The sequence below is a fragment of the Brachyhypopomus gauderio genome, chromosome 7 (assembly GCF_052324685.1).
Source record: "Brachyhypopomus gauderio isolate BG-103 chromosome 7, BGAUD_0.2, whole genome shotgun sequence".
Lineage (NCBI taxonomy): Eukaryota > Metazoa > Chordata > Actinopteri > Gymnotiformes > Hypopomidae > Brachyhypopomus > Brachyhypopomus gauderio.
This window is the reverse complement of record NC_135217.1, coordinates 2,594,193-2,616,418: the sequence shown is the minus strand read 5'-3', so window position 1 is coordinate 2,616,418 and position 22,226 is coordinate 2,594,193. Positions and strand designations below refer to the sequence as shown.

General features: G+C 39.4%; 2 protein-coding genes across 2 annotated transcripts; both read right to left on the bottom strand.

The window, feature by feature from the left end:
• Positions 1-1,618: 1,618 nt before the first annotated feature.
• LOC143518348 (uncharacterized) lies at positions 1,619-8,819 on the bottom strand. Its single transcript, XM_077010787.1, has 11 exons — positions 8,813-8,819; positions 7,604-7,870; positions 7,271-7,441; positions 6,889-7,053; positions 6,665-6,720; positions 6,441-6,476; positions 6,277-6,301; positions 4,480-4,713; positions 4,182-4,375; positions 3,060-3,081; positions 1,619-2,856 (listed from the first exon to the last, which is right to left on the bottom strand). Exons 1-11 carry the CDS (start codon positions 8,817-8,819, stop codon positions 2,819-2,821), a joined length of 1,215 nt encoding a protein of 404 aa, XP_076866902.1. The 3' UTR covers positions 1,619-2,818.
• Positions 8,820-17,224: 8,405 nt separating this feature from the next.
• LOC143518347 (uncharacterized) lies at positions 17,225-22,226 on the bottom strand. Its single transcript, XM_077010786.1, has 5 exons — positions 22,077-22,226; positions 20,182-20,206; positions 18,759-19,001; positions 17,611-17,877; positions 17,225-17,448 (listed from the first exon to the last, which is right to left on the bottom strand). The coding sequence occupies exons 1-5, from the start codon at positions 22,224-22,226 to the stop codon at positions 17,225-17,227; spliced, it is 909 nt and encodes a 302-aa protein (XP_076866901.1).

The window sequence follows — 22,226 nt, the reverse complement described above, 5'->3', positions numbered from 1 at the left end:
AAAATCTTTGAAAAGATAACAAATTTACACAAAGTCAGTAAATTAACCACTCTTCTGCCTGAGTGTCTTTGATGGTGTACACTGTAAAGTAATACAGTAAAAAGTATTAATTTTCATTTTAAGTTTAAAGAACAAATCCCTATCAAGTAAATAAATCCTCATCAAGTTGTAAATCCATATTCCAAAGACACGTTAGTATAGCAACAGCATAGTAATGCTTCATCATTTCCTGTTAGTACGAAATATAGTACCTTAATATTTTGTGTACTAACCCTGCCAAACCCATACTATTCAGATCATTATATAGTATATTGCTAATAATATTAGTGTGCAGTCTGCAATTGGGACACACCGGTCTATGGGAGAGCCAAGTACATCTCAATGGGATGCAAAAGGACAAATTCCAAGAGAACATTCCAGACCATCTCAAACATTCCAAACCACATTCCAGAACAACAGATTAGTAGCAGCTTATCACTGTCAAGTCTGAGTCACACACCTGCTCTTCCAGCTCAGTGAGTTTACACATAAAAATCACACACACACAGCTGTAACACACTTCATATTCACAAACCACACACTGCAATCTGGTGCATTTTAATTACAAATCCATCAAACAGACGAATATTTCCAGTAGTTTGACGTGCCCTGAGTTACCCTTACCCTTGCCTCTTGCAACTGGTGTTTATTTCTGGATGATGAGACTTTTACTACAATGGCCTTTATCCTCACATTTACTGCAAACAGAAGCACACACACTGGGAGAATGGTATATTCCAGGGGTAATCAACTATATTTTTCCGCGGGCCAAATTTGGCAGATAGCTCTAACCAGCGGTCCGGGGGACGGGAGGGAGGGTGGCGAACGTAAGTTGTTGAGCGGGGGGGGGGGGGGGGGGGGGGGTGGCGTTGAACGTAACACTCGTGTCGGAGTGTTTTTTTCAATAGCGCTGAAATAAATGCTCCGGTTTAAAATAAATTCTCCCGTCAAAATTAAGAAATATTTTTAACAATTCATTCTGGGTCCGGATGGGATGGCATTTGGGTCCGTATCCAGTTAATCAGGAATGAGATTGGGTCCGGACAGGACTGCGTTCGGGTCCGGATCCGGACCGCGGTCCGCCTGTTGGTGACCTCTGGTATATTCATACTGAAATACATTTTCTTAGGTTTCAACTGGTCTTTTAGGTTTCAACTGGTCTTTTCAACTAGGTGATAACAATGATGACAAGGGCATGGAAGACAATGGGAAACCATAGAGACAGACAAGCAGGGCGGGATTAACGGGCAAGGAACACAGACACAAGGGAACCCGGAGTGACAGCTAGGAGAGAGCTACGTGACAAAACCAAATTTCTAGTTTTTCAATACAGAATTGAGAGTCAAAGTTGAGGGACATCAGTCATCTCTAAGCCGTCTGGTCCCCAGAGACTGAGAGTGTAGGATCTGTATCACTCCAGGAGTGTCCAGATTCCCTAGTTTAATCCCCAATACAGGTTTACAACAACCCCACGTATCCTCTATACTCCACCTTATGGTTTATGAGACCAAGTGGACTTCCAGATTTCCCAGGAGGTCCACAGGAACTTCAACTCAGTTTAATCCTCACCATAGTTACCATTGTCACCATAGTTACCATTCTCAGTATAATTGCCATTTCCATTTAATATTTCACTTCATTTATTTTTTATTAATTATTGGTGTGAAAGGTTACATATATACCACTGCTAGACACCAACATACATTTTACATATGTATTGTACAATAAAATATTCCAAAAAATGATGATTAATAGGACTATCTGTTTTGCAGTATATAGGTAGAAATTACAATTTGTAATTGTACAATCAAGCTTTACGGAAATTATTACTTAAGATTTTAATTTAGCAATACACACAGATCAGAATTTGTAATGTGCTTTTAACTCATTTGTGCTGTGAGTTCACACACATACACACTAGTTAAACACTAGGGGGCTGTGAGTACACACATACAGTGGGCAGCCCAAGCCCCAGCGCCCGGGGAGCATGTAGGGTTAAGCACCTTGCTCAACAATCCTCAGTCATGGCCTAGCTGGGAATCGACCCCATGACTCTCTGATTGTGATCCCTAATTTCATCTTTCACATTTCATCATTACTGCAAACATTAAGGAACATCATTATAACACACCTTAACATCTCTAGAACATCAGTTTGTCAATAATTGTTTTCATGCTTTGATAAAACACAGAGTAAAACAGGATGTGAGATGGTATGTGGAAGTGTGCTAAACAGATTAATTACAAAGTATAGATCTCCACTGGGTTTGAACTTCAGTGAATTAAGAAACTAAGAAGATTTTATAACTATAAGATTTGGCGGACCCTCCCTAAAAGCACATGGAAAATGAAAACACAGGTGTGATTGATAGGTGGGGAAGAAGTACCTAGTAACACTAGCACCTGAGAGAATACATTTGTATCACAGGTACCAGAGAAAGCACGTCTGTAACATGGGTACCTGAGAGTAACTCTGTAATACACGTACATGAGAGACTACACCTGTACCACGGGTACCTGAGAGAGTGCACCTGTATCACAGGTACCTGAGAGAGTGCACCTGTAACACAGGTACCTGAGAGAGTGCACCTGTAACACAGGTACCTGAGAGAGTGCACCGGTACCACACGTACCCGAGAGAGTGCACCTGTACCACATTTTTTGTAAAATAAAAATAAAGAAAAAAAAATATTTTTTTCAGTAAATATTTACTTTCAGTAAATCTGAAAGAGTTGTTTGGTGTGTTTTGTGAAAGCAGCTCCTGTAATAAAGAACCTCACCTAAGAACATGTGCACGTTCCGTTATCAAATGTTCTGCCTGTAAAGGATAAAGGGGAGGAATGATTTTAGAGACTTCATCTGCTTTGTTCCATAATAAAACAGACTTCATCTGATAAGCCACATTTCAAATTCTCAGTGCCATGGAGAGTCTGAAAGGATGGACACTGTTTGTTTTGTGGGTTCACACAGCACATGTAAAAAATACTAAATACTTAAATGCATTGAACATCAGACACTTACTTGTTTGTGACCTCATCTCGTCCTAAAAGAGAAACATAATGCGTTACATCATTATTATAATCACAAAATCATGAACATGTGTGAATAAAAATGTATGACTGAAAGTATTCAAATCTACAACTGTGCTGAGGTGAGTCTCTTCTGATCACTCTGTACTAGTGTCACACCCCCACGTCCTCTTCTCCTGCACTTCCTCATTCAATACCCCGTCTCCATTACCTGCACCTGTCTCCATTACCTGCACTGATCATTGGCCACACCCCTGCACCTGTCTCCATTACCTGCACTGATCATTGGCCACACCCCTGCACCTGTCTCCATTACCTGCACTGATCATTGGCCACACCCCTGCACCGCACCTGTCTCCATTACCTGCCCTGATCATTGGCCACACTCCTGCACCTGTCTCCATTACCTGTACTGTTTAAATCTGGACAGTCTCCTGTCTACCTTTGAGTCTGAGCTGAGTTCTCCATCACGTGTTTTCTCCTTCTGTGCAGTGACCTCTACCATCTAACAATTTCCATTTGAGGTTGACACCCATGGCACTGTTTTCCACTTTGAGTTCACCTGCTTCGTTGCTTTGTGTAATGGTACGGGGGGCCCCTGCCAGCCACCCACGTCTGCAGCGGCAGTATTTCATGTTGTCCTGTCATTGTTGCGTTGTGTTTGTCCCTCAGGTGGGTGTGGCCCATTAGTCAACACAACACTTGAGGGTCGTTTGTCTGTCTATATATGTCTTGTCTTTGTACCAGTTGACTGTTGGTTATCGTATCCTTCATTTTGATTAGTTCACGGGTTTTGTGTTGTGCACATTCTCCATTGAACCCTCCCTTTTCCCTGAAACTGGTGTGATCGCTTTCTCTTTTTTATTGCACTCCTCGCCGGTCACACTTTGTATGTTTAATAAAGAAACTTGTATCCAGTAACTCTCATCATTTCTGACAACTATTTTACCTGTTCTGGATGACTGGAGATTTCAGGTGTTGGAGGCTATATGTGTGCTTTGTTTTAACAAAAACACTCTAAAACTAACAAAAGATTTGACCCTATATCAGTACTCAGATTCAGAGATAAACAGAAAACTAACAGGCTAAAATTGTGACAGTATAATATCAGTACCTGAGGCTTTAGGTTTTCTACTATTTTTTTTACTGCGTCCTCATTTTTTGGGCACTTCAATAATCCACGATACTCATAGAACAGACAGTCCACTGTGGTCGTGTTCTTCCTGGTTACAGATCTGCTGCTATCTGGTACAGTGTAGTCTGGGTCAAATGTGTGATGGAGCACCACTAGAACAGCAGGCTTGGAGTCTGTGGACAGAGAGCAAGACTTGATGTTGTGAGCAGGACTTTATCTTGTGGACCAGTGTGTGTCCAACATCTTATGTGTTCACAATGAAGAGGTTCAGAGTTACCTGCTTCAGTAATGAGCGTCAGTCCTGCTTCAATGTCAGTACCAGCCCGAGACACAATGGGGCAGAACAGCAGAATAACATCACACTCCTCCACTGTAGACACATCCTGCAGGTCTGGTATTTGTTTGTGGAGTATTTGCAGAATGTGTTCATGAACACCAAGTGTTTTCCCACTTATGATAGAGACGTATTTGACCCTCTGGTGGTGACGGGGTCTCAATGTCCATCTGGAGCCTAAAACCAAATAAGACAATCTGCTGCAGGCTTCACTTCATAACTGTGGGTGTAACTTCAGTACATAATAACAGTACAGAAACAGTTCACAACACATGGCACATCAACTTCCACATTGCACGTTTTACCTCTGCATCATCTGCAGTGATGGATAAGTTACTTTGAAAAAAGTTTTAAAAGTAACTTAGTTACGTTACTGATTACTTGATTTTAAAAGTAACTACGTTAGATTACAAGTTACTTTAATAGTTACATTCAGCAGCAAAATAAATATTTCCAATACTCACTTTATTGGAAGTGCATTTTTAACAGTAACAATGTATTGAAGCAGGTTCGGTAACCGAGGCAGAAACTGCTTAATCCAAAAATCCAGAGGAGGGAAACTTTATTGATAACGCAACCCTGGCGCGCGACGTCGTATCTCCTTTAAGTAGTATCTCCTGACATTACGTTTGTGTAGCTGTGCGGTGTTATTTGTAAATTTATTTGTAAACATAATACAAGCAAACTGTTCAGTCAAACAGCTTGTGAAACGAAATACCATTACAATTTCAAGCATTTTAAAGTAGGCTACGTTAGTCAAAATTCCAGCACTTTTCAAACGAGGAACACAAAGCAACATTAAAATTCATCATTCCTCTGTTTTTGAGGGGTGTTTCTTTATACTACCACATATCGTTACGGGAGGACACTGCAAAAAATGACTTGGAAAACGTGCTCGCGCTTTCACAAGGTCGCGCGCAGCGTGCGAAGTCGAGAGCTACGGTCAGACGCAAAAGTAGAACTGACCAAGAAGAAAGATAAAATATATATTTTACTAGGGAAAATAAAAATAGTAACGCACAGTTATTTGGATAAGTAACTTTAATCTGATTACTGGACTGGAAATAGTAGCGCGTTATATTACTCGTTACCGAAAAAAGTGGTAAGATTAGAGTAAGTAACTAAGTAACGCGTTACTGACATCACTGATCATCTGCATGTTTTTATTTTTATGTAAATTACAATATTTGCAGTATATTTTAGTACTCCATTTAAATCATGTCTGTCACTTTACAGCCCCGGACCCCTCCCTTCAGGTCTGTGTATACATAATCCACATCCATATATGTACTTCCTGTGGGTGTGGTTGTTTGAATATATGTTAATACATCTCGTCAGTCTAATGTGTTACACGCGGGGCACGTTATGTATTGCGCATATATTGTGTGTGCTAGTCCTGCCCTTTGCTCTTCTTTGTGAGTCGATTTCGTGTGTTCTACATTTAGTGTTGCCTGTTTGCTAAGCGCTACTTTTGAAGACACTATTATGTTATAATAAAATTACATGTATGTGGATTGCTTGTCTCTGCATCCTGTCTTACCTCGCCTGTGACAATGTCATCCATTCATCACATAAACCTTTATATGCCATTTCATGCAGGACAAATACTTCACTGATTTAAAATAATTTTAAAAGAATATTAAAAAATATATCTGAAGTGGCACAGGGAACATCATCATTGTCATTGCAGAAGAGGATACAATTAAGCACTGTAATAAATAACCTTCTCTCTAAACTTACCTTCTCTCATGTGTTTGGTGCTTTCCTGTGAAAAAATAAATACTCTCTCACACACAGAATACAAGTATCAAAACAGCAAACACTGATCACTTGTCTCTCAGCAAAGCCAGTGAGATGAGTTCTACAAAACTGAGATAATCTGGCTTTTTTAAAACTTATTGTACCTTTGTGATGTTTTCAGGATTAGATCCCCTGTTACTCTGCATAAAGAAAAATTACATGGGACTAATACATAAAATCACAGCGTTTACATCATTTAAATTTCTAGAATATTTTCATATCCTGGTACTTTATTCAATCTGTTTATATTCCAACAATGCTTGCTTACATTCCAAGTCAAAAATAGTGAATAACCATTATAGAAAATATAGGAAGAATTCACTCATACCTGAGCCTCAATCCACTTTTTCACACAGTCTAGATATGTAGATGCAGGCTTGGAGACTATGGACAGAGACAAATACCTTTTATGTTTTGGACTGCAATATAAATTCTGATTAATCAACATTTACATGAGGATATAAGCCATCAAAATGTTTGTGGGAAATTTGTACCGTGTTTTCAAAGGTAAATTAAAAGTTTGTGGTGGAGGGACATGTTTATTTGCATTACCAGGTATATGAGAAAGCGTCTTCGGTGTGTCAGGTTGCAGGTAGAACATCACAATGACGTCACGGTTGTTCACTGATTGGATCTTCAGACCCGGTAAAAGTTTAAAATGTTCTTTCATGAAATCAATTTTAATTGTGTTTCCAGTTAAAATGGTGAAGTCACTCACTGTCAGTTTTAGGGAAAAACAAGACCATGTCAAGGTTCAACTAGCTATAACAGTTACATAAGTAAGTGTTTTTTGTTATTTATATGGAAGGGTGCAGCTTGAGATGCAGCTTTTGACGATATGGTTATGTGTACACTGAAAGGATTTCTGGAAAATCACACTAGTCTTGCTCCAATGGATTAACCATGTCCATCTGTGTACATTTGCTCTTCTTACCTGCCATCTCCTTAATTTCTTCTCCTTTATCCTCCTCTTTTTCATCCTTTTCTTGATTCTTTTGTTCTTTGTCCTTGTCGTCCTGTTCCCCTTTTCGCACTACTTGTTTTGCGTCATTCTTGATATCATCAGATATTGATTTTGCACCATCTATGTCTTCTCCTGGACTATCTGAGAGCCGAGTTTTCAATGAAGGAAAGAAACAAGACAGTTGCTTTTAGACAATTGTGATTTACAGTATGTGAATTTAGTTTTAATATTATAAACTTCACACAATCATGATGAAAATATGAAGGTACATGATACAGTATTATTTCCAGATCATGTTTTTACCTTTCATGTGATTGGATACTTCTCCTGCCTTTTGCTGAATCTCTTTATTCTTTTGTGTGTTCTCCTCGTCTTCTTTCACTATTGGTTGTTTTCTGTGTTCTTCATTCAGTTCCCCTTTGTTCAGTTGTGGGTCCCCTTCATTCTGATTGGTCTGCAGGGGTTGTTCTTCAGATCCAGATTGTGGACCCTTGCTTTTGACATCACTGCCTCCTTCACTCTCATTTGAGAAATTTTGTTCTGTTGATTCAACCGGATTCTGAGAGTTCTCTAGAAGAAAATAAATGTTTTACAGGTTATTGCTATGACAAGGTTACAGATAGTTGATCACATTAATGGACTCAAACATTTAATCCAATATAATATAATAAACAGATCTTTTTTTGTCATTTTGTATCTGCATGTCACTCTTGCTGAGTGAAATAACACTGGAGAGAGGATGGTAACCATAACACTGGAGAGAGGATGATAATCATAACATTAAATGGCGATCGATTTGGGATTTTCTTCATCCGAAATGAACAAGTAAAAAAAGTTCTTCAGAATTTATTTGATTCTACAATAAAAAATACCAACTAATCTTTGATTAACGAATATTATAGGATGGGAATAGTACATTAGCATTACAATAACATTTTACTTAAATATGAAGAAAATCCTCTCCTATGTTAATATGATTGTCATTGTGTCACGGTGAGTCGGCCTGGACGCCACCAGAGGGCGCGCACACGCACTCAGTCTCTCTCACGCACGCACACAAACACACAGAACACACCCTTGCACTCCCGGTCACTCCCCCCATCACAGTCGCCTGAATACTGACACCTGCACCTATCAGTTAGGGCTTGTATTTATTCCCACAGGTCGCGCTGTCCAGTGCTGCGCATTCAGCCTGCACCCTCACCTCTCGCCGTGGGAATCCTTGCCCTGTCTGCTACGCGACTCACCTTTATTTCATCTCGTCTCCCATTATTCTTTGTGTTGTTGTTCCCATACTGTTTCTGCCTAGTGGCCTGAGTTTTTCAGTTTATTTTCACTATGGATAATAAAACCAGCCATGCTCAGCCCGTGCCTTCGGCTGCTTCTGTCTCGATGCCCTCGGCGTCACACCTTGGCTTTTATCAAAAGATTTCAGCACCCAGCTTCCTGGAAAATCACACTAGTCTTGCTCCAATGGATTAACCATGTCCATCTGTGTACATTTGCTCTTACCTGCCATCTCTTTACTTTCTTCTCCTTTATCCTCCTCTTTTTCATCCTTTTCTTGATTCTTTTGTTCTTTGTCCTTGTCGTCCTGTTCCCCTTTTCGCACTACTTGTTTTGCGTCATTCTTGATATCATCAGATATTGATTTTGCACCATCTATGTCTTCTCCTGGACAATCTGAGAGCGGAGTTTTCAATGAAGGAAAGAAACAAGACAGTTGCTTTTAGACAAATGAGATTTACAGTATGTGAATTTAGTTTTAATATTATAAACTTCACACAATCATGATGAAAATATGAAGGTACATGATACAGTATTATTTCCAGATCATGTCTTTACCTTTCATGTGATTGGATACTTCTCCTGCCTTTTGCTGAATCTCTTTATTCTTTTGTGTGTTCTCCTCGTCTTCTTTCACTATTGGTTGTTTTCTGTGTTCTTCATTCAGTTCCCCTTTGTTCAGTTGTGGGTCCCCTTCATTCTGATTGGTCTGCAGGGGTTGTTCTTCAGATCCAGATTGTGGACCCTTGCTTTTGACATCACTGCCTCCTTCACTCTCATTTGAGAAATTTTGTTCTGTTGATTCAACCGGATTCTGAGAGTTCTCTAGAAGAAAATAAATGTTTTACAGGTTATTGCTATGACAAGGTTACAGATAGTTGATCACATTAATGGACTCAAACATTTAATCCAATATAATATAATAAACAGATCTTTTTTTGTCATTTTGTATCTGCATGTCACTCTTGCTAAGTGAACTAACACTGGAGAGAGGATGTTAACCATAACACTGGAGAGAGGATGGTAATCATAACATTAAATGGCGATCGATTTGGGATTTTCTTCATCCGAAATGAACAAGTAAAAAAGTTCTTCAGAATTTATTTGATTCTACAATAAAAAATACCAACTAATCTTTGATTAACGAATATTATAGGATGGGAATAGTACATTAGCATTACAATAACATTTTACTTAAATATGAAGAAAATCCTCTCCTATGTTAATATGATTGTCATTGTGTCACGGTGAGTCGGCCTGGACGCCACCAGAGGGCGCGCACACGCACTCAGTCTCTCTCACGCACGCACACAAACACACAGAACACACAGAACACACCCTTGCACTCCCGGTCACTCCCCCCATCACAGTCGCCTGAATACTGACACCTGCACCTATCAGTTAGGGCTTGTATTTATTCCCACAGGTCGCGCTGTCCAGTGCTGCGCATTCAGCCTGCCATCTCCCGCACTACTTGTTTTGCGTCATTCTTGATATCATCAGATATTGATTTTACACTATCTATGTCTTTTCCTGGACAATCTGAGAATCGCGTTTTCAGTGAAGCAAAGAAACAAGACAGTTGCTTTTAGACAATTGAGATTTACTGTATGTGAATTTAGTTTTAATATTATAAACTTCACACAATCATGATGAAAATATGAAGATACGTGATACAGTATTATTTCCAGATCATGTCTTTTTACCTTTCATGTTATTGGATACTTCTCCTGCCTTTTGCTGAATCTCTCTATTCTCTTGTGTGTTCTCTTCGTCTTCTTTCACTATTGGTTGTTTTCTGTGTTCTTCATTCAGTTCCCCTTTGTTCAGTTGTGGGTCCCCTTCATTCTGATTGGTCTGCAGGGGTTGTTCTTCAGATCCAGATTGTGGACCCTTGCTTTTGACATCACTGCCTCCTTCACTCTCATTTGAGAAATTTTGTTCTGTTGATTCAATCGGATTCTGAGAGTTCTCTAGAAGAAAATAAATGTTTTACAGGTTATTGCTATGACAAGGTTACAGATAGTTGATCACATTAATGGACTCAAACATTTAATCCAATATAATATAATAAACAGATCTTTTTTTGTCATTTTGTATCTGCATGTCACTCTTGCTGAGTGAAATAACACTGGAGAGAGGATGGTAACCATAACACTGGAGAGAGGATGATAATCATAACATTAAATGGCGATCGATTTGGGATTTTCTTCATCCGAAATGAACAAGTAAAAAAGTTCTTCAGAATTTATTTGATTCTACAATAAAAAATACCAACTAATCTTTGATTAACGAATATTATAGGATGGGAATAGTACATTAGCATTACAATAACATTTTACTTAAATATGAAGAAAATCCTCTCCTATGTTAATATGATTGTCATTGTGTCACGGTGAGTCGGCCTGGACGCCACCAGAGGGCGCGCACACGCACTCAGTCTCTCTCACGCACGCACACAAACACACAGAACACACCCTTGCACTCCCGGTCACTCCCCCCATCACAGTCGCCTGAATACTGACACCTGCACCTATCAGTTAGGGCTTGTATTTATTCCCACAGGTCGCGCTGTCCAGTGCTGCGCATTCAGCCTGCACCCTCGCCTCTCGCCGTGGGAATCCTTGCCCTGTCTGCTACGCGACTCACCTTTATTTCATCTCGTCTCCCATTATTCTTTGTGTTGTTGTTCCCATACTGTTTCTGCCTAGTGGCCTGAGTTTTTCAGTTTATTTTCACTATGGATAATAAAACCAGCCATGCTCAGCCCGTGCCTTCGGCTGCTTCTGTCTCGATGCCCTCGGTGTCACACCTTGGCTTTTATCAAAAGATTTCAGCACCCAGCTTTCTGGAAAATCACACTAGTCTTGCTCCAATGGATTAACCATGTCCATCTGTGTACATTTGCTCTTACCTGCCATCTCTTTACTTTCTTCTCCTTTATCCTCCTCTTTTTCATCCTTTTCTTGATTCTTTTGTTCTTTGTCCTTGTCGTCCTGTTCCCCTTTTCGCACTACTTGTTTTGCGTCATTCTTGATATCATCAGATATTGATTTTGCACCATCTATGTCTTCTCCTGGACTATCTGAGAGCCGAGTTTTCAATGAAGGAAAGAAACAAGACAGTTGCTTTTAGACAATTGTGATTTACAGTATGTGAATTTAGTTTTAATATTATAAACTTCACACAATCATGATGAAAATATGAAGGTACATGATACAGTATTATTTCCAGATCATGTCTTTACCTTTCATGTGATTGGATACTTCTCCTGCCTTTTGCTGAATCTCTTTATTCTCTTGTGTGTTCTCCTCGTCTTTCACTATTGGTTGTTTTCTGTGTTCTTCATTCAGTTCCCCTTTGTTCAGTTGTGGGTCCCCTTCATTCTGATTGGTCTGCAGGGGTTGTTCTTCAGATCCAGATTGTGGACCCTTGCTTTTGACATCACTGCCTCCTTCACTCTCATTTGAGAAATTTTGTTCTGTTGATTCAACCGGATTCTGAGAGTTCTCTAGAAGAAAATAAATGTTTTACAGGTTATTGCTATGACAAGGTTACAGATAGTTGATCACATTAATGGACTCAAACATTTAATCCAATATAATATAATAAACAGATCTTTTTTTGTCATTTTGTATCTGCATGTCACTCTTGCTGAGTGAAATAACACTGGAGAGAGGATGGTAACCATAACACTGGAGAGAGGATGATAATCATAACATTAAATGGCGATCGATTTGGGATTTTCTTCATCCGAAATGAACAAGTAAAAAAAGTTCTTCAGAATTTATTTGATTCTACAATAAAAAATACCAACTAATCTTTGATTAACGAATATTATAGGATGGGAATAGTACATTAGCATTACAATAACATTTTACTTAAATATGAAGAAAATCCTCTCCTATGTTAATATGATTGTCATTGTGTCACGGTGAGTCGGCCTGGACGCCACCAGAGGGCGCGCACACGCACTCAGTCTCTCTCACGCACGCACACAAACACACAGAACACACCCTTGCACTCCCGGTCACTCCCCCCATCACAGTCGCCTGAATACTGACACCTGCACCTATCAGTTAGGGCTTGTATTTATTCCCACAGGTCGCGCTGTCCAGTGCTGCGCATTCAGCCTGCACCCTCACCTCTCGCCGTGGGAATCCTTGCCCTGTCTGCTACGCGACTCACCTTTATTTCATCTCGTCTCCCATTATTCTTTGTGTTGTTGTTCCCATACTGTTTCTGCCTAGTGGCCTGAGTTTTTCAGTTTATTTTCACTATGGATAATAAAACCAGCCATGCTCAGCCCGTGCCTTCGGCTGCTTCTGTCTCGATGCCCTCGGCGTCACACCTTGGCTTTTATCAAAAGATTTCAGCACCCAGCTTCCTGGAAAATCACACTAGTCTTGCTCCAATGGATTAACCATGTCCATCTGTGTACATTTGCTCTTACCTGCCATCTCTTTACTTTCTTCTCCTTTATCCTCCTCTTTTTCATCCTTTTCTTGATTCTTTTGTTCTTTGTCCTTGTCGTCCTGTTCCCCTTTTCGCACTACTTGTTTTGCGTCATTCTTGATATCATCAGATATTGATTTTGCACCATCTATGTCTTCTCCTGGACAATCTGAGAGCGGAGTTTTCAATGAAGGAAAGAAACAAGACAGTTGCTTTTAGACAAATGAGATTTACAGTATGTGAATTTAGTTTTAATATTATAAACTTCACACAATCATGATGAAAATATGAAGGTACATGATACAGTATTATTTCCAGATCATGTCTTTACCTTTCATGTGATTGGATACTTCTCCTGCCTTTTGCTGAATCTCTTTATTCTTTTGTGTGTTCTCCTCGTCTTCTTTCACTATTGGTTGTTTTCTGTGTTCTTCATTCAGTTCCCCTTTGTTCAGTTGTGGGTCCCCTTCATTCTGATTGGTCTGCAGGGGTTGTTCTTCAGATCCAGATTGTGGACCCTTGCTTTTGACATCACTGCCTCCTTCACTCTCATTTGAGAAATTTTGTTCTGTTGATTCAACCGGATTCTGAGAGTTCTCTAGAAGAAAATAAATGTTTTACAGGTTATTGCTATGACAAGGTTACAGATAGTTGATCACATTAATGGACTCAAACATTTAATCCAATATAATATAATAAACAGATCTTTTTTTGTCATTTTGTATCTGCATGTCACTCTTGCTAAGTGAACTAACACTGGAGAGAGGATGTTAACCATAACACTGGAGAGAGGATGGTAATCATAACATTAAATGGCGATCGATTTGGGATTTTCTTCATCCGAAATGAACAAGTAAAAAAGTTCTTCAGAATTTATTTGATTCTACAATAAAAAATACCAACTAATCTTTGATTAACGAATATTATAGGATGGGAATAGTACATTAGCATTACAATAACATTTTACTTAAATATGAAGAAAATCCTCTCCTATGTTAATATGATTGTCATTGTGTCACGGTGAGTCGGCCTGGACGCCACCAGAGGGCGCGCACACGCACTCAGTCTCTCTCACGCACGCACACAAACACACAGAACACACAGAACACACCCTTGCACTCCCGGTCACTCCCCCCATCACAGTCGCCTGAATACTGACACCTGCACCTATCAGTTAGGGCTTGTATTTATTCCCACAGGTCGCGCTGTCCAGTGCTGCGCATTCAGCCTGCCATCTCCCGCACTACTTGTTTTGCGTCATTCTTGATATCATCAGATATTGATTTTACACTATCTATGTCTTTTCCTGGACAATCTGAGAATCGCGTTTTCAGTGAAGCAAAGAAACAAGACAGTTGCTTTTAGACAATTGAGATTTACTGTATGTGAATTTAGTTTTAATATTATAAACTTCACACAATCATGATGAAAATATGAAGATACGTGATACAGTATTATTTCCAGATCATGTCTTTTTACCTTTCATGTTATTGGATACTTCTCCTGCCTTTTGCTGAATCTCTCTATTCTCTTGTGTGTTCTCTTCGTCTTCTTTCACTATTGGTTGTTTTCTGTGTTCTTCATTCAGTTCCCCTTTGTTCAGTTGTGGGTCCCCTTCATTCTGATTGGTCTGCAGGGGTTGTTCTTCAGATCCAGATTGTGGACCCTTGCTTTTGACATCACTGCCTCCTTCACTCTCATTTGAGAAATTTTGTTCTGTTGATTCAATCGGATTCTGAGAGTTCTCTAGAAGAAAATAAATGTTTTACAGGTTATTGCTATGACAAGGTTACAGATAGTTGATCACATTAATGGACTCAAACATTTAATCCAATATAATATAATAAACAGATCTTTTTTTGTCATTTTGTATCTGCATGTCACTCTTGCTGAGTGAAATAACACTGGAGAGAGGATGGTAACCATAACACTGGAGAGAGGATGATAATCATAACATTAAATGGCGATCGATTTGGGATTTTCTTCATCCGAAATGAACAAGTAAAAAAGTTCTTCAGAATTTATTTGATTCTACAATAAAAAATACCAACTAATCTTTGATTAACGAATATTATAGGATGGGAATAGTACATTAGCATTACAATAACATTTTACTTAAATATGAAGAAAATCCTCTCCTATGTTAATATGATTGTCATTGTGTCACGGTGAGTCGGCCTGGACGCCACCAGAGGGCGCGCACACGCACTCAGTCTCTCTCACGCACGCACACAAACACACAGAACACACCCTTGCACTCCCGGTCACTCCCCCCATCACAGTCGCCTGAATACTGACACCTGCACCTATCAGTTAGGGCTTGTATTTATTCCCACAGGTCGCGCTGTCCAGTGCTGCGCATTCAGCCTGCACCCTCGCCTCTCGCCGTGGGAATCCTTGCCCTGTCTGCTACGCGACTCACCTTTATTTCATCTCGTCTCCCATTATTCTTTGTGTTGTTGTTCCCATACTGTTTCTGCCTAGTGGCCTGAGTTTTTCAGTTTATTTTCACTATGGATAATAAAACCAGCCATGCTCAGCCCGTGCCTTCGGCTGCTTCTGTCTCGATGCCCTCGGTGTCACACCTTGGCTTTTATCAAAAGATTTCAGCACCCAGCTTTCTGGAAAATCACACTAGTCTTGCTCCAATGGATTAACCATGTCCATCTGTGTACATTTGCTCTTACCTGCCATCTCTTTACTTTCTTCTCCTTTATCCTCCTCTTTTTCATCCTTTTCTTGATTCTTTTGTTCTTTGTCCTTGTCGTCCTGTTCCCCTTTTCGCACTACTTGTTTTGCGTCATTCTTGATATCATCAGATATTGATTTTGCACCATCTATGTCTTCTCCTGGACTATCTGAGAGCCGAGTTTTCAATGAAGGAAAGAAACAAGACAGTTGCTTTTAGACAATTGTGATTTACAGTATGTGAATTTAGTTTTAATATTATAAACTTCACACAATCATGATGAAAATATGAAGGTACATGATACAGTATTATTTCCAGATCATGTCTTTACCTTTCATGTGATTGGATACTTCTCCTGCCTTTTGCTGAATCTCTTTATTCTCTTGTGTGTTCTCCTCGTCTTTCACTATTGGTTGTTTTCTGTGTTCTTCATTCAGTTCCCCTTTGTTCAGTTGTGGGTCCCCTTCATTCTGATTGGTCTGCAGGGGTTGTTCTTCAGATCCAGATTGTGGACCCTTGCTTTTGACATCACTGCCTCCTTCACTCTCATTTGAGAAATTTTGTTCTGTTGATTCAACCGGATTCTGAGAGTTCTCTAGAAGAAAATAAATGTTTTACAGGTTATTGCTATGACAAGGTTACAGATAGTTGATCACATTAATGGACTCAAACATTTAATCCAATATAATATAATAAACAGATCTTTTTTTGTCATTTTGTATCTGCATGTCACTCTTGCTGAGTGAAATAACACTGGAGAGAGGATGGTAACCATAACACTGGAGAGAGGATGATAATCATAACATTAAATGGCGATCGATTTGGGATTTTCTTCATCCGAAATGAACAAGTAAAAAAAGTTCTTCAGAATTTATTTGATTCTACAATAAAAAATACCAACTAATCTTTGATTAACGAATATTATAGGATGGGAATAGTACATTAGCATTACAATAACATTTTACTTAAATATGAAGAAAATCCTCTCCTATGTTAATATGATTGTCATTGTGTCACGGTGAGTCGGCCTGGACGCCACCAGAGGGCGCGCACACGCACTCAGTCTCTCTCACGCACGCACACAAACACACAGAACACACAGAACACACCCTTGCACTCCCGGTCACTCCCCCCATCACAGTCGCCTGAATACTGACACCTGCACCTATCAGTTAGGGCTTGTATTTATTCCCACAGGTCGCGCTGTCCAGTGCTGCGCATTCAGCCTGCACCCTCACCTCTCGCCGTGGGAATCCTTGCCCTGTCTGCTACGCGACTCACCTTTATTTCATCTCGTCTCCCATTATTCTTTGTGTTGTTGTTCCCATACTGTTTCTGCCTAGTGGCCTGAGTTTTTCAGTTTATTTTCACTATGGATAATAAAACCAGCCATGCTCAGCCCGTGCCTTCGGCTGCTTCTGTCTCGATGCCCTCGGCGTCACACCTTGGCTTTTATCAAAAGATTTCAGCACCCAGCTTTCTGGAAAATCACACTAGTCTTGCTCCAATGGATTAACCATGTCCATCTGTGTACATTTGCTCTTACCTGCCATCTCTTTACTTTCTTCTCCTTTATCCTCCTCTTTTTCATCCTTTTCTTGATTCTTTTGTTCTTTGTCCTTGTCGTCCTGTTCCCCTTTTCGCACTACTTGTTTTGCGTCATTCTTGATATCATCAGATATTGATTTTGCACCATCTATGTCTTCTCCTGGACAATCTGAGAGCGGAGTTTTCAATGAAGGAAAGAAACAAGACAGTTGCTTTTCGACAATTGTGATTTACAGTATGTGAATTTAGTTTTAATATTATAAACTTCACACAATCATGATGAAAATATGAAGGTACATGATACAGTATTATTTCCAGATCATGTCTTTACCTTTCATGTGATTGGATACTTCTCCTGCCTTTTGCTGAATCTCTTTATTCTTTTGTGTGTTCTCCTCGTCTTCTTTCACTATTGGTTGTTTTCTGTGTTCTTCATTCAGTTCCCCTTTGTTCAGTTGTGGGTCCCCTTCATTCTGATTGGTCTGCAGGGGTTGTTCTTCAGATCCAGATTGTGGACCCTTGCTTTTGACATCACTGCCTCCTTCACTCTCATTTGAGAAATTTTGTTCTGTTGATTCAACCGGATTCTGAGAGTTCTCTAGAAGAAAATAAATGTTTTACAGGTTATTGCTATGACAAGGTTACAGATAGTTGATCACATTAATGGACTCAAACATTTAATCCAATATAATATAATAAACAGATCTTTTTTTGTCATTTTGTATCTGCATGTCACTCTTGCTAAGTGAACTAACACTGGAGAGAGGATGTTAACCATAACACTGGAGAGAGGATGGTAATCATAACATTAAATGGCGATCGATTTGGGATTTTCTTCATCCGAAATGAACAAGTAAAAAAGTTCTTCAGAATTTATTTGATTCTACAATAAAAAATACCAACTAATCTTTGATTAACGAATATTATAGGATGGGAATAGTACATTAGCATTACAATAACATTTTACTTAAATATGAAGAAAATCCTCTCCTATGTTAATATGATTGTCATTGTGTCACGGTGAGTCGGCCTGGACGCCACCAGAGGGCGCGCACACGCACTCAGTCTCTCTCACGCACGCACACAAACACACAGAACACACAGAACACACCCTTGCACTCCCGGTCACTCCCCCCATCACAGTCGCCTGAATACTGACACCTGCACCTATCAGTTAGGGCTTGTATTTATTCCCACAGGTCGCGCTGTCCAGTGCTGCGCATTCAGCCTGCCATCTCCCGCACTACTTGTTTTGCGTCATTCTTGATATCATCAGATATTGATTTTACACTATCTATGTCTTTTCCTGGACAATCTGAGAATCGCGTTTTCAGTGAAGCAAAGAAACAAGACAGTTGCTTTTAGACAATTGAGATTTACTGTATGTGAATTTAGTTTTAATATTATAAACTTCACACAATCATGATGAAAATATGAAGATACGTGATACAGTATTATTTCCAGATCATGTCTTTTTACCTTTCATGTGATTGGATTCTCTATTCTTTTGTGTGTTCTCATCGTCTTCTTTCATTGTTGGTTGTTTTCTGTGTTCTTCATTCAGTTCCCCTTTGTTCAGTTGTGGGTCCCCTTCATTCTGATTGGTCTGCAGGGGTTGTTCTTCAGATCTAGGTTGTGGACTCTTGCTTTTGACATCACTGCCTCCTTCACTCTCATTTGAGAATGTTTGTTCTGTTGATTCAACCGGATGCTGAGAGTTCTCTAGAAGAAAATAAATGTTTTACAGGTCATTGCTATGATAAGGTTACAGATAGTTGATCACGTTAATGTACGCCAGAGCCGGAGTGGCAAATCGGGAGATAATGGAGGATTCCCAGTGGGCCGGCTCATGTCAATCTCAAGTTTGGTCCGTTTGCAAGGGAAAAATTATTTTGGGCCGGATTTGGGCATGAAATTCCCAGGCTGAAAAAGGGGCCCACTACGGCCCTGATGTACGCATAAACATTTAATCTAATTTAATCTAATATACAGGTATTTTTGTCTCTGTCTCATGTCACTTTTTTTGAGAGAGAGGATGGTAATCATAACACTGGAGAGAGGATGGTAACTTTAACACCTTTAACCTTAAAAGTTAATTTCACATGCTAGAATGAATGCTGTCAAAAATAAAACTCGTCTTGTGTGAAGGAATGTAGCTGTTTTTCTGGTTTTTGCATTTATTACTGGAGAGGCAGCCTATTGGGATGCACGTTCTATTGTGTATGTATGAATAAGTATGTGGATGTGCAATTCAGTGATTACGCTTATTGCTCGAGCTGTAAGCTGCATGTTGAATGGCCATGTGAAGGATCATGAGAGGAGAGCTGCTCACAAAAGAAAGCATATAAAACCTAACTTCTCCTAATTTCGTGCACATAGTATGTTTGGGTTTAATACTTTGCCTTTGGGCACTTGTCGTTTAACATGTGTGGTAATTGGAAATCAATTAAGATTGTTAGCTACAGAGATCCCATGCACTGCTAATATAAATGATGTGTTGTTTGTTCTATTTATAATAGAAAGTATTTATACTTCATTGTATAAAGGTGAAGGTGGAAAAGAGGCTAAATAAAAAATAAAAAAAACATAACACCAGTCGAAGCGTACACACGCCTGTACCAGAAGAAAAACTTTGGGAGCAGTTATAAGGAACTCAAGTCAAGTGGAGATTTTCTTCAAAAGTAATGTAAAAATGGCTTAAGAATCTGTTTGGTCCTAAAACAGAAAATATCAACTCATCTTGAGTGGATTCATGAAAGTGGAATTTGTCATTATCCTAATGATCATAAAGCACACACAGACATGGGGAGATACAGGCAGGTAAGTGACCATGTGACTGGGTCTCATCACCTTTCTTCACATGGGAGTGAGACAGGTAGCACTGACACAGTTCTCCACTCACCTGAGTTACTGTCAGAGCTCATGTCCTGCAAGGAATAATGAGAAAGAATGAGAAAGTGTTATGATCCATATTAAAATCAGAGGTGGGTAGGAACGTGTTACATTTACTCTGTTACATTTACTCAAGTAGCTTTTTGGACAAAAATGTACTTGTAAGAGTAGTTTTAATATGAAAGACTTCTACTTTTACTTGAGTAAATATGTGCTGAGAAAAACACGACTTTTACTCCGTTACAATCGGATTTGCACCGCGCGCTACCGTTACTTTAGTTTGGTAAATAATTCGTCTTTTCAGTGAGAAGACTGGCCAACGTCTCGCCACCTGAGTATGAGTGACCAATCAAATGAAGCCGGTCAGTCACGTGATCACATGCGCAAACTTTCTCCACCGTAGCAAAGTATGATGACAGAAAAACCTACCGAGCATCCCTGGCCTCACAGCCAATGTTTACATTACAAATGTGTAAAAAGGACATTTATATAATGTGCTGTCATTTGTGTCTGCCAAACTTGTGGACATTTCAGCCTACAAGAACTCAACATCAAATTTGAGGAAACAAAGTTTGCCGTATGTATAATTTTGTGTAATGCTATATCTCTGAGGCATAATATTTGTATGATGTAATTATTAAATGTAACGCAGTGCAATACTAAAAACCAGTTCACACTCCGAGTGTACACACTAGTATTATACGATGATTAAGTTTGCTACAAATTGATTCAGTTGGCATCAATTTGTAGCTACACGTTGTTGGGGGCTTTAAACTTCTATCAACCACTTTAGCCCAGCGCGTTCGTTTGATGGGAAAGAGATAGCAGGAACAACCATACCAAAATTATAGCAATACCAAAAAGGTCCTGAAGGTCCTGATGAGACAAACATTTTATGGCTTCACATTCAAATCAAAATCAAATCAAATATATTTGTATAGCGCTTTTCACAACACATGTTGTCACAAAGCGCTTTACAGGATTTACAAGGTTAAACAGTAACTTCACTTTAACACTAAGAATATGAAGGACCACCGTGACTATGCAAGGAAGAGAAATTTATATGTAAGGGAATGTTAACATAACACAAGACACAGGGAAAACACCATAGGAACTAAAGCAACTAGCGATACAGAAACAAAACAGAACCTTCGTAACAAAACCAGACTACTAAAAACATGTGTAGCAAGGGAACATGTCAGTAATCTAAACCGAAGACAAAACTGCTAGACAGGCAGATGCAAACACTAATAATAATGCATGAACATCTATCATACTTTCAGTAATAACCAGACATTAAAACAAACTAAGAACAGGGGGCTATTTAAACCAGTAAAAATCCAATACCGGCAAAGCTTTTAAACATTTACCTAAACAAACTTATGACCGAACTGACCAGAGTAACAGAGGGAAAAAACACAAGATCACAAACACAATAACCCACGATCAGAACATATAAAACCAGGAATTAAATCCCAGACAATAATGAGATATAAACTAGAAACAGCTGAGATGGCAAACGAAGGCAGAACTATACAATGAATGTATGACAGTGCATCAACGTGCTACCACACCTCTAAAGTCTCCCAAAGCCAAGATCTTTTCCTGCTGTGAACTTATCTAGTTTAACTTGCCAAATACATCACCGTTTCACTCTGGCATGTCTACCTCACTTACTCTCTTCGCTTATCCCGGTGTGTTCGCTATCTATAACTATCTCCACTCAGTCCCTTCTAACACGCAGTTAACACTTTACCCCATGGCCTGACTTACTTTTATTGTCTATTTCCCTTTTTCTTGGTCCCTTAACTCCCTTCTCTGTCTTTCCTAGTTTAATTCTTTTATTTATTTTATTTTTATTTATTTATTTTTATTTTATATATTTATTTATATATATTTTTTTACCTCTGCTCGCCTGCCTGTCTTCTGTGTGCAGCGTGTTCTAATGTTGTTCACCACTTCCTCTGTCAGTCTCTTCAGAGTGCTCAGACTCACTTCCTGAGCTAGCTTCCTGTGAACTGTCCCAGTTCTCCCCCCCTCATTTTTTGCTCTCAT

What these genes read in the sequence shown, in the direction of transcription:
- LOC143518348 (XM_077010787.1), bottom strand. An exon ending in ATCCTGAAAACATCACAAAG is followed by an intron (nt 6,302 to 6,440) that starts GTACAATAAGTT and finishes ATTTTTTCACAG; the next exon opens with GAAAGCACCAAACACATGAG. An exon ending in CGAGATGAGGTCACAAACAA is followed by an intron (nt 2,857 to 3,059) that starts GTAAGTGTCTGA and finishes TATCCTTTACAG; the next exon opens with GCAGAACATTTGATAACGGA.
- LOC143518347 (XM_077010786.1), bottom strand. Translation starts at nt 22,226, where the DNA reads ATGAGAGCAAAAAATGAGGGGGGGAGAACTGGGACAGTTCACAGGAAG. An exon ending in AGACAGGCAGGCGAGCAGAG is followed by an intron (nt 20,207 to 22,076) that starts GTAAAAAAATAT and finishes TATTCCTTGCAG; the next exon opens with GACATGAGCTCTGACAGTAA. An exon ending in AGTATCCAATCACATGAAAG is followed by an intron (nt 17,449 to 17,610) that starts GTAAAGACATGA and finishes CTCCGCTCTCAG; the next exon opens with ATTGTCCAGGAGAAGACATA.